This window comes from Piliocolobus tephrosceles, chromosome 1 (genome assembly GCF_002776525.5).
Source record: "Piliocolobus tephrosceles isolate RC106 chromosome 1, ASM277652v3, whole genome shotgun sequence".
NCBI classification, from domain to species: domain Eukaryota; kingdom Metazoa; phylum Chordata; class Mammalia; order Primates; family Cercopithecidae; genus Piliocolobus; species Piliocolobus tephrosceles.
Window position 1 is genome coordinate 4,158,195 of NC_045434.1, and position 12,793 is coordinate 4,170,987.

General features: G+C 37.8%; 1 protein-coding gene across 1 annotated transcript in view; it reads left to right on the top strand.

Moving 5' to 3' along the window:
- ADSS2 (adenylosuccinate synthase 2) overlaps positions 1-12,793 on the top strand; it is a 43,513-nt gene that overhangs the window by 10,661 nt on the left and 20,059 nt on the right. The window contains exons 2-4 of the mRNA XM_023216152.2: positions 3,341-3,443; positions 4,212-4,280; positions 8,425-8,475. Of these exons, the coding sequence (XP_023071920.1) occupies positions 3,341-3,443; positions 4,212-4,280; positions 8,425-8,475 (223 nt within the window). The remainder of the gene's footprint in view (positions 1-3,340; positions 3,444-4,211; positions 4,281-8,424; positions 8,476-12,793) is intronic.

The window sequence follows — 12,793 nt, forward strand, 5'->3', positions numbered from 1 at the left end:
AAATTTATTAAACTTAGTAATTTGTAACAAGAGGGACTGAAATACAGGTAAGAATTATCCTGTGAGTTACTTTTAAAAGACTAAGTTAAGATAAATAATGTTCTTTTGGTGAATACTATATGTCCTAGGATTCTATCAGAATTGATGATAAAATTACACAAGTGTGAAATAATAATACATACCAGGAAGTTTATTACAAGATTGTTTATAGTGGCAAAATATTGGAAACAATCTGAATGCCTCTCATTATGGGACCAGTATAATAAGTTATGATATATGTACATATACAAAAGGATAAAATACAACTGGTAGAAGAATGAGATGATTCTCTTTGCAAGGTTATGGAAGTACGCAAGCTGCCCACCTGTATGTAGTGTGCTACCATTGTATATGTAAAATAAAACAGTATAGATGTTTTATATGCAAAAATCACTTCAGGAAGGACACCAAAAACTTGTGCCAACTGGTTGTCTTACAGCAACGGCATGAGAAAGGCTTCACATTTTACATGCATACTTCTGCTTCTTAGTGTCTGTATCATATGTGGGAATTTCCTATTTAAAAATAAATAGTAAAAACGAATGCACCTGTTTCCTTTTTGGTATTACCTGAAGGTGTTGCCCATCATTCCTGTTGCTGTCTGCCTGTGCCTTTCCAAAGTGTGTCTTACAGATTTTAGTCCAACACTGCCAAGTTTTTTTATTTTAAATATGTGCCATACCTTAGTCTTCAAAGAGTTCTTTGCTTTATACAGTGCAAAACACCATGTAAAAAGGTACTTGCTTTTTGAAGATTTTTTTTTTTTTGCAGGGCCAATTTTTCTAGCATTTTTGTGACCTCATAATTGGTGATGATTTGGTAAAAGTAGGAACATTCAATTTGTTAAAAATAACCTTGTGGATCGGGCAGAATGGGGGAAGATGGTCAGACAGAACCCTTCACCAATTGTTCTCCCACAGGAACACCAGATTTAATAACTATCCACACAAAAAAGCACCTTCAGAAGAACCAAAAATCAGGTGAGCAATCACAGTACCTGGTTTTAACTTCCTATCACTGAAAGAGGCATGGAAGAGGGTAGGAAAGACAGTCTTGAATTGCTGATACCACCCCTTCCGCACCCCCAGCAACCATGGGGCACTGAGAGAGAATCTGTACGCTTAGAGGTGGGAGAACTTTGCATTGGAACTCAGTGCTGCCCTTGTCACAACAGAAGCAACACTGGGCAGAACTCAGCCAGTGCCCACGGAGGGAGCATTTAGACCAGCCCTTACCAGAGGGGAATTGCCCATCCTAGTGGTCAGAACCTAGTTCCAGCAAGCCTAGCCAGCACATGCTAAAGTGCTCTGGGGCCCTAAATAAATTTGGAAGGTAGTCTGGGCCACAAAGACTACAGTTCTTGGGCAAGTTCCGGTGTTGTGCTGGACTGGGAGCCAGTGGACTTGGGGGGCATGTGACCTAGTGAGACACCAGCCAAAATAGCCAAGGGAGTGCTTGTGCGCCCCTTCGCCCAACCCCAGGCAGCACAGCATGCAGCTCCAGGAGAGGCTCCTTCCCTCCACTTGAGGAGAAGAGAGGGAAGAGTCAGGAGGATTTGGTGTTGCAATTTGGATCCCAACCACAGTAGGACAGGGTACTGGGGGAAGTCCTGAGCTCCCCATCACAGGCCCTAGTTCCAGCACAAATTTCTAGACATACCCTGGGCCAGAAGGGAAGTTGCTGCCTTGAAGGGAAGGACTGAGTTCTGGCAGGATTCATTACCTGCTAGCTAAAAAGCCCGTGAGCCTTGAATAATTAGCAGGCAGATAACTACCCAGACAGATAAGGAAAATGTGGTACATAAACAAAGTGGAGTACTATTCAAACAAAAAAAGAATGAAATCCTGTCATTTGCAACAACGTGGATAGAACTGGAGGTCATTATGTTACATGAAGTAAGCCAAGCACAGAAAGACAAACTTTACATGTTCCCACTTATTTGTAGGAGCTAAAAAAACAATGGAACTCATGGAGATAGAGAGTAGAAGGATGGTTACCAAAGGCTGGGAAAGGTAGTGGTAAGGGTTGGGGGTGGGGTGGGAAGATGGTTAATGGGTATACAAATATAGTTAGATAAAAATACATCTAGTGTTTGACAACACAACAGGGGAGTACAATCAACAGTAATTTATTATACATTTTTAAATAGCTCAGAGTAGAATTAGATTGTAACATAATGAAAAGATAAATGCTTGAGTTGATGGATACCATATTTACCTGGATATAATTATTACTCATATGCCTGTATCAAAAGATCTCATGCGCTGCATAAATATATGCACTACTACGTACCAACAAAAATTAAAAATGAAAGAAAAATAGCCTCGTGATCAGCCCTCATTCTCAGGCAATATAGTTTTGATTGGTATTTTTTGTTATAGAAGGATGTTGTTAAAGTTTTTATTTGTTGCAAATACATCCCGTGTTTACTTTTAAAAGTGTGTTAATGTTGTATAGAAGTTTAAACATATATGTAATCAGCTGACAAGTGTGAAGAGTTGTGTTTTCTTCCATATTTTTTAAACATATAAATTAGAAAAGTTATCTGGTTACTTAATATTTAGTCTCCTTTGTACCTAATTTTGTAATTTGACTTTTTCCATTTTGTTATTTCTGCATAAGCTTCGTAGAAAGCAAATTTCATCATGAGTTTATAGTATGATTCTCAGTGTTAGCAGTTCCTTGACACACGATATTATTTTATCCAGGGGTGAGCAGGTTCTGGGGATCTGTCACTAACCAAACCTACAAGACTGGTATATAAATTAGAGGCCAAGGATAACCAATATTTGGGGGAGATTCTTGTTAAGTCCATGTAAGAATACAAATTTCAGGTCGCAGAGTTGCTTGACAGACTCTTAAGACGATGGGAATTATATGCATATTTACATCCAGTTAGGGTAACTGGATAGATTACTCTTCTCTTAGAGATTTTTGGTGTGTAGATGGAATATCATGGTTAGTTAGATTGCCATAATCCTCCATAGCCAAAGACAGACTAACTGCTCTATGTATTTTTTTCACTTGTTTTCCGTCTTTTAAGGAGTATGATTTTCTGTCTTTCAGAAACCTGAATTCCCCAATTTCCATATTCTTTCAGAATAATCACTCAAGTGTACTACGGTGGTGAAAGGAGACAGCCAAACTATTTTAAAGCCTTTAACGAATCAGTAAAGGTGGCAAATATTTGGACTCTCTTAAGTTGACCTTTTGGCAGGAAGTCGTTAATTCACTTTGGAAGGAGATATGTTATTTGTCATATTTATCATCAAACGTAGTTTTCCCCTGTCTTATATTTTAGGGTGGAAATAACGCTGGCCATACAGTTGTTGTGGATTCTGTGGAATATGATTTTCATCTCTTACCCAGTGGAATAATTAATCCAAATGTCACTGCATTCATTGGTAAGTATATAAACTGAGCTACATGGAGATTCCCCCCACCAATTGATAATGGCATTTATTTTTTGTCATCAAAACTGATTTCATCTCTCACTAACCAGGTGGTTCATTGATCTCTTATTAATTTTGACCTTGATACCTTCTGGAATATACCGGACTTTGGCTATTTGTCACTGTAAGGTGTTTTAACAGTAATACTTTTTGGAATGATTACTTTGCATTCATCTGTGCTCACTGACAATCTTAATTCTATAAAGAAGTATTAGATCATCGAATCAGTTTTCCAAATACTTTTTTCCCCAAATACTTTTAACCATGACTCATAGTAAGTAATACGAGAAGTTCATGAATTTATTTGGAACCGTTACAACACATGATGCAATCTGATCTTTTCTACTCTACTTCTTAATTTTTAAAAATCTTATCACAACCTACTAAACTGATTTGTGACCTGATAGGGTGTGATTCCCCCACTTGAAAGATACTGATTTAGTGTGTGCTGTGACCATGTTCCATTTGCTTAAAATTACATCGTTTCCTTCAAAAACATACTTCACTTTGTTTCCAAGAAATTTTCAACTTCATTGAGTATAATTCTAGCATAAAATATTCACTATATTATGTTCCATTATGTATTTAAATTATACTTCTATGAAAACTTGGAATCATTTCTGTAGTAACACCCTGGTAAATCAGAATGTCCTTTAAGTTACATATGTCTGAGTTGTAATTATAGATGCTTACAGCTGGAATTTGTTGGTTTTTCTTTAGGAAATGGTGTGGTAATTCATCTACCTGGATTGTTTGAAGAAGCAGAGAAAAATGTTCAAAAAGGAAAAGGTATGAAAGGATGAGTCTACTTGGTAACCAGTTGTTCTTTGTAAAGTTTTATTAGGATCTTATGCCAGACAAACAACATGTTTGTCTTATACTTTAAAATTGCAGGCTACTATAGGACAAATTTTTAATGTCAGTTATTAAGTTTTATTTATTATAAACAGTGTTTTAAACAGAAGACTAACATCTTATGTCATTATGTTAAGTCCTGATTTTTTTACACATTGGTTATCTGTAAACTTTATCTTAAGGTAGCTAGAATTACAATATGTGGGTGGCAAAACTAGCAAATTCCTGAGTTCGCACACTGTCAGTCTTGTTTTCTAGAGGGTCTGGAGCTCTCCTTTTGTTGCTACAACTCAAGGATAAAAGGGAATTTTTTTTCCCCCATGCTACACAGATGTAAGGGGAATTATTTAGGGCCCTCCTTCTAAATGAAGTAAATGCTGCTTTTATGCAATATATCCATGCCCATCTTCTTAAAAGAAATAGTCCTGGATTCTTGCCTTTACTGATCTCTTGGATTTTTAGAGGTGTGTTTACACTAACCTTGGCCATCTCATTAGGGTGTGAGGGGAATTTGATAATACAAATCCAGTTTAAACATCCCTAATACAAAAATCTGAAATCCAAAATGCTCCCCAAATCTGAAACTTTTTGAACACAGACATGACACCACAAGTGGAAAGTTCCATACCCGACCTCATGCAACTAGTCACCGTCCAAACCTAGGCACACACACAGTTTATTCAGTGTCTCCAAGGGAAAAAAGGCCGTCTCCGCTTTCAGCTTTCATACATCTTTTCCATGCATGCCCAGATTCCCCCACACAAGCATGCCCACAGAGGGCAATAAAGTGGCACGTGTGCCAGCTGGATGTTCCAACTGTGGTGATAAATGAAATATAGAATACAGGTGGAGACTGAAAGCCTACCGTTTGTTGTTATTGCTGTTTGCCAGCTGATACAGATGCTCTGGTGCTGCTGCTGTACTGCTTAGTTACCCTGAACACATTTTTTCCACTGTATTAGTGGTATGTTGTATTTTTTACTGTTAAATACTTGTGTGTGAATAAGTGTAAGGAAATGATTACTTATCAGCATATAAATTCAGAGTCAAGAATGTTGGTGTTGGCAAACAACCACGGATGGAGGAGGAGGAGGGAGAGGGAGGAGGAGGAGGAAGAGGGAGGAGGAGGAGGAGGAGGATGGAGGAAGAAGAGAAGGAGGAGGAGGAGGGTCCCTAAACTTCTTCATGCACAAAATTATTTAAAATACTGTATAAAATTGCCTCAGTTGATGTGTATAAGGTGTATATGGAACATAAATGAATTTCGTGTATATATTTAAGCCACACCCCCCAGAGAGCTCATTATTTGTATGCAAATATTCCAAAGTCCAAAAAAAATCTGAAATCTGAAATATTCTGGTATTTGGAATAAAGGAGTCTCAACCTGTAATACATAATTGAGGAAAATCATTAGTATAGTGTCCCCTTGAATTAGCTCACATTTAAAACACGCAATTACTGTTAAAGTATTGTTCAAGTTTTTTTTTTTTTGGAGACAGAGTCTCTCTCTGTCACGCAGGCTGGAGTGCAGTGGCACGATCTCGGCTCACTGCAACTTCTGCTTCCTGGGTCCAAGCGATTCTCCTGCCTCAGTCCCGAGTAGCTGGGACTACAGGCACGTGCCACCACCATGCCTGGATACTTTTTTGTATTTGTAGTAGAGATGGGGTTTCACCATGTTAGCCAGGATGATTTCCAACTCCTGACTTTGTGATCCGCCAGCCTTGGCCTCCCAAAGTGCTGGGATTACAGATGTGAGCCACTGCGCCCTGCCCTGTTCAGGTTTAAAAGTAGCAATCTGTCCTCAAGTGTTCTTAACCACTAAATGTGATTTTACAGAATCCTGTCTTTGCTACCATCTCTTTTCTCCTTTCTGCGTTTTTACCTGTGACCTAGTCTGTGATTTTTATATTGGTGCTGCTCTTTGTTCTCATCTCCTTTAATAAGTTTGCCCTACTCCCTTTTTCCTTCTAGCCTATCCGATCTTGCTCTTTTTCCACTTTACTGAATTTCTTGCTCCTATTTTCTTTATTGTATCTCCTAAACTAATTTTAGAATGCATGTTTGTGTGTCAAAACAGCCACAGAGGGGGATGCTTAATATTCCAGGTTTACCTTTTCGCACATTACCGAGGAGGTTCTCCTCTTTAATCTTTAGGTAATATATTTTAAAAATAAATCTTAAGGTAAAAACACATTTTTGATTATTAAAGATTAGTTTTGAAATGTTTGCAGCTTGGCAGTTTGTCTTTAGTATTGTCTTTAAAGAAAAACATCAGTTTGGATTCATTTGTTCATTCCAGCATTTGTTTTTTTGGAGACACCGTCTTGCACCGTCATCTATGGCTGGAGTGCAGTGGTGTGGACACAGTAGTGAGCCTCTGCCTCCTGGGCTCAAGAGTCCTCCTGCTTCAGCCTCCCAAGTAGCTGGGGCCGTAGGCACATGCCACCATGCCTGGCCAGGTTTTTTAAATTTTTTTTTTTTTTTTTTTTGGTAGAGATGGGGTCTTTCTGTGTCACCCAGACTGGTCTCAAACTCCAGGCCTCAAGCAATCCTCCTGCCTTGGTCCCCCAAGTGGTAGGATTATAGGCCGTTGCTCTCAGCCAAAAATAATTTTTAAAACCACGTATTGGATAACAGGCCCTGTGCTATGAAAACTCCCAGCCTCTCCAGATCTTCCACAGTTAAATGGGGAGGCAGATACGTCTCCTTACAATTCGCTGTAGGAAGTACAGTAATTCACAGCAGTACTTTGGAAGAATTAGTGAAAAAGCTTATTTTCTGTACTTCTTCTTTTTTAGATGGAGTGTTGCTCTGTCGCCAGGCTGGAGTGCAGTGGCATGATCTCGGCTCACTGCAGTCTCTGCCTCCCGGCTTCAAGCGATTCTCCTGCCTCAGTCTCCTGAGTAGCTGGGATTACAGGCGCCCACCACCACACCCAGCTGATTTTTATATTTTTAGTAGAGACAGGGGTTCACCATGTTGGCCAGGATGGTCTCGATCTCCTGACCTCAGGTGATCCACCCGCCTTGGCCTCCTGAAGTGCTGGGATTACAGGCATAAGCCACCACACCCGGCCCATATTTTTTATAATTATCTTTTGGGAAAGGGTGCCATTCCTAAAATTAACTCCTTTCTGTCAAATTTCTCCCTGCTAGGTACCTAACCTCCCCTAGCAAATTTCTCCCTGCCAGGCACCTAACCTCCCCAGCATGATGTTTTTCTACCATTTGCCTTTTGGATTCCTAGAAATAATTTATGTGGATGTGACTGGTTTGAATTTGGAGCTTTTAGAGCAAGACATTTGGAAAGATAGCATGTGAGTGAATTTATGTATGGAATGAATGACATGTGAGAAAACTCTTATTAGACATGATGTTTCCTATACAGAAGAAAAGATACAAATGTGATTGCTTCCGTAAAAAATGCTTTTAGACATTGTATTTCCTTTTTTTTTGAGACAGCGTCTAGCTCCACCACCTACACTGGAATGTAGTGGCACAATCTTGGCTCACTGCAACCTCTGCCTCTCGGATTCAAGTGATTCTTGTGCCACAGCTACCCAAGTAGCTGGGATTAGATGCAGCCACCACCACGCCCAGCTAATTTTGTATTTTTAGTAGAGATGGGGTTTTACCATGTTACCCAGGCTGGTCTCAAACCCCTGGTCTCAAGTGATCCACCTGCCTTGGCCTCCCACAGTGTTGGGATTACAGGCATTAGCTACCACGCCCGGCCTAGACATATTTCTAAAGAAATAAAGATTTTAGGCTGAGGTGGGCAGATCACGAGGTCAGAAGAACGAGACTGTCCCGGCTAACATGGTGAAACCCAGTCTGTACTAAAAATACAAAAAAAAATTAGCCAAGTGTGGTGGTGGATGCCTGTAGTCCCGGCTACTCGGGAGGCTGAGGCAGGAGAATGGTAGTGAACCCGGGAGGCAGAGCTTGCAGTGAGCCTTTCAGCCTGGGTGACAGAGCGAAACTCTGTCTCAAAAAAAGAAAAAAAAGAATTAAGATTTTAAAACTGCTGTACAGAACATTCAATTAAAATATATCTTTTTCCCCTTTCTCTCCAGGACTAGAAGGCTGGGAAAAAAGGCTTATTATATCTGACAGAGCTCATATTGGTAAGGTGGATATATTGCATTTATTTGTAACTATCTTTTTATCAGAAATTTATCAAATGAAAGTATTTAGTAACTAATTTTGTCTTTTATTTTTATTTAGCGTAAGTAGGATGGATTATAGTAATTGAGTTCTGAATACAAAAAAAAAAAACTTACTAACTTTTTTCTTTTTTAACAAAGTCTAGGCTGAAATTTACCTATTTGAAAAAAAGGTTAGCTAAGCAAATTTGTAATACAAGTGGTATTTCATAAGACATCTCTAATTCTATTTAAAAATAAGCCACATCAAAATGCAAAGAACATTTATTTGTACATGTAATATTCTTGTAAAAGTAAGTGTACCATTTTGCAGATAGAGTGAGTCTTTGTGCCTAAAATGTAATAATTATTGCTTTTTAAGTGATTCAGATTTTGTTCAGACTAACCTAAATTTCAACCACTACCAATAAATTTGGGATTTTCTTTTCTGTTATTTTTCTCTTTCAGAACCAATAGAATTGTTAATTAGTAGTGACATGATTAAGAGACAATAACCAGAAAAGAAATAAGTAAAAACCATGTAGGAAACTTCTCTATGATTGATCTGCACTCTTAAATTGTATTTAAATATGTATGTGTCCTGTGGCAGTAGCTGCTCTAGTTTTAACACTGGCCTCTATTTAAAAGGCAGCCTCATCAAGATACTTAACAGTATTTATCAGCCAAGCACAGAAATCAAATAACGGTCCCTCCAGATAATAGCCACAGACTTGAATCCTATTTATAATCCTAGTAACCCAAATAAAATAACTTACTTGAAGTAAACTCTATTGGATTAACATATAGTTTTTATATGAAACTGGCCTCTGTTACATTGTGTGCCACAGGCTTCTTAATCTGTAAAGTCTGAAAAGAACAATTTTTTGTTTTTACTGAAAAACAGTTTTATGGCAATATTTGTTGTCCTGTATGTTGTCTATTAGTAGGCTGGTTATCCTTGAATGCAAATACTTTGATAGCTGTTTGTTAGTGTACCTGGATGAAATGTGGAATACTTCTATATTTAACATAAAACTAAGCTTGTGAGTAGTTTATATTTCACCTGATTATACTTAAACTAGGACAATATTATCAGTAATACTTTTATTTAAAAGGCACCTTTTATATTTCCAGAATAATTAATAACATAGATGCATAACCAAGACAAAAACCAAAGGAAACAAAGAAGCTTTGCAGTCCCAAATGATAACATGCAGTTTGGATCAGGACAGAAGGGTTTTGTTTTGGTTTTCAGAAGGAGGAGGTTGTCATTTTTATTGCCCATTTTAAGCTTCTGATTTTAGAAATATTTATATTTTGTTTGTTAGCTTATCTTAGAACTTGAATTTTAAACTTATATATCACTGTTGTGCTATCATATAGGAAGCAATACAGTGTTACTAATACTTTTTTTTTTTTTAGATGGAATCTCGCTTTGTCACCCAGGCTGGAGTGCAGTGGGGTGATTTCAGCTCACTGCAACCTCTGCCTCCTGGGTTCAAGCGATTCTTCTGCCTCAGCCTCCTGAGTAGCTGGGGTTACAGGTGTGCCACCATGCCTGGCTAATTTTTGTGTTTTTAGTGGAGATAGGGTTTCACATGTTGGTCAGGCTGGTCTTGAACTACTGACCTCAGGTGATCTGCCCACCTTGGCCTCCCAGAGTGCTGGGATTACAGGCATGAGCCACTGCCTCCGGCCCTACCAATATTCTTTCTTATTGGCAGTCTCCTAGGTATATAAGGAAAAATATGTTTTTGTGAAATACTTCTGTAGCATTTTTGTTTGCTTATACTTACTACTCATTAGCTTTATTTATTCTGTTACCAATAGTCAACTTTATCTTTTTTTACCTTCGTGATTTTATGTGTAGCTTTTTGGTATCCATTGTTCCTATTGTGGATAAAGCAAGGCACTGCATTAGATGATAAAAACCACTACTTATCTTCAGAACTTTCTAATGGCTTTTTGTTATGTTGTCTGCTCTATGAAATTCACTATCTTAATCAGCATACCACAATTTAGGATTGCAAAACAGAAGAATCCCTAATACCTGCCCTTTGAGTAACGTATAGCATCAGTATGTAATCAGGTAGTTGGGCTTTGTGCAGATATAAATGTATGCTGATGATATCAGCCTGTTGGAAGGAACATCATGTTAAGAGATAGATCCGTGTTCCTGTGTGGATTCTCCGTCTTCCTTCTTCATTGCAATTGCTTTGGGTCTGTCACTTAACAGTTCCATCCTTGGTATACAGCATAGAGGTTAAGCAAGTTACTTATTTTAGACCACCAAAACAAAACAACAAAGTAGTATGGGAAGGAGTAAAAAGGCCTAGAGTAAAAGCAAAGTAATGTGGTTTAAGCCATAATAAATGTAAATGAATATTATTATTTTATTTACAATTATATTTCTTTAATAATGATTTTTTCCCCATAAATGTATGTCCTTAAAGGAAAGTCTTTCTGACAGAAGACTGAGCCTGTAGAAGATAAGCTCAGACTAAAATTTAGGTGTTAGTAGTAATATGTGTAATAACGGATGTGTTGTGCTTTAAAATGTGTGTTACTACAGGCCTATAAGGTTCATTTCCTAGGGTCCTTAAAAAGTCTTACAAGAAACATGTTTTTTATTTTATTATTTTATTTTATTCTTTTTTGAGACAGGGTCTCATTCTGTCACCCATGCGGGAGTTCAGTGGCATGATCTTGGCTCACTACAACCTCCGCCTCCTGGGTTCAAGCGATTCTCGTACCTCAGCCTCCTGAGTAGCTGGGATTACAGGCATGTCCAACCACGCCCAGCTTATTTTTTTGTGTTTTTAGTAGAGACAGGGTTTCGCCATGTTGGCCAGGCTGGTTTTGAACTCCTGACTTCAAATGATCCACCCGCCTTGGCCTCCCAAAGTGTTGGGATTACAGGCGTAAGCCACTGCCCGGTCAGAAACATGTATTTTAATATAATCAATTCTATAATAGTGAAAAGGAGTAAATAGTATCATTAAAAAATCAAAAAACTAATTGGAAAATCGTTGCTGTGAAACTGCTTCGATCTTTGCTTTAGAGACTCCCCCTGTCACCATGGCACTGAATGGACAGTTCTGTAAGCTCCATTGTAATTTAAGGCGTTAGAATTCTCATTTCAGAACTGAGTACAGGATCTGGCATATAAATGCTTCAAAATGTTCATTTATTTCCAAGGGTTTTAAAAATTTTCCCTAGTATGAGATTCTGAATGAAAGTGTGGTGGGTGATACGGAGCGTAGGACAATGGAAAAAACTATAGGCTTTGAAACTAAGGGATCTGGATCCAAATCTTGATAATGGATCCTCTGGCAAGTGATTTCCTTTCCAGTCACTAGTTCCCCAATCAGTGAAAACACCTTACACAGGTTGTGTCCTGTGTAAGGAAAGAATTTTATGTGTTTTATTCATATATGTGTACACCCAACAGCTAACTTAAGTGCTGTACTTGGTCAAGATATACCGTTTTTATCCTGACAAATACTGCTCTGTAGTTTTCTTTAGTTTTGTTGTCTGTTCTTCAATTTTAGTGCCTTCTATTTTTCGGGAAGAGTTATGTGTGAGGTTGGTAATATTTCTTGTTTAAATGTTTTTTGTGAGGATGTTTTTACGAATTCCATGAAGGTTATGAATTTTATTTCTTTAATAGATATTGAGATATTCAGATTTTTCTGTTTCTTGTGTCAGTTTTAGTAATTTATGTTTTCTAAAGAAATGTATTCGTCTAACTTCTCAAATTATTGGTAACTTTTGTAGTCTTTAGTAATGTCCCTCTTTTATTCATGGTATCCATTTTATTGATTTTGTGGGTTTTTTTTTTTTTCCAAAAAACCATTTTCTCTGTTTTCTGTTTCACTGGGTTCAGCTCTTTCTATTCTTTCTACTTTCTTTGGTTTAAATTTGCTCGTTTTTGTAGTTCCTTTAGAAGCTTGGATCATGAACTCTAGACCGACCTCACTCCCTCCCTCCCTCCCTCCCTCCCTTCCTTTCTTCCTCCCTGACCTTTCTTTTCTAATGTAAGCATTTAAAATTACATGTGTTCCTCTAACACATGTAATTATGTTAGCTGTATTCCACAAATATTATTTGTACATTTAGTTCCATTCAGTGCAAAATAACATAATTTATATTTTAACCTATATGTTGAGTATGATGTTCGTGTTTCCAAATATTGGAAGATTTTCATGATTTCTCTCTATTCATAATTTAATTTTATTGTGAACAGAGAATATACTCTGTATGATCCTAATCTTAGTTTGTTGAGACTTCTTTTACGGCT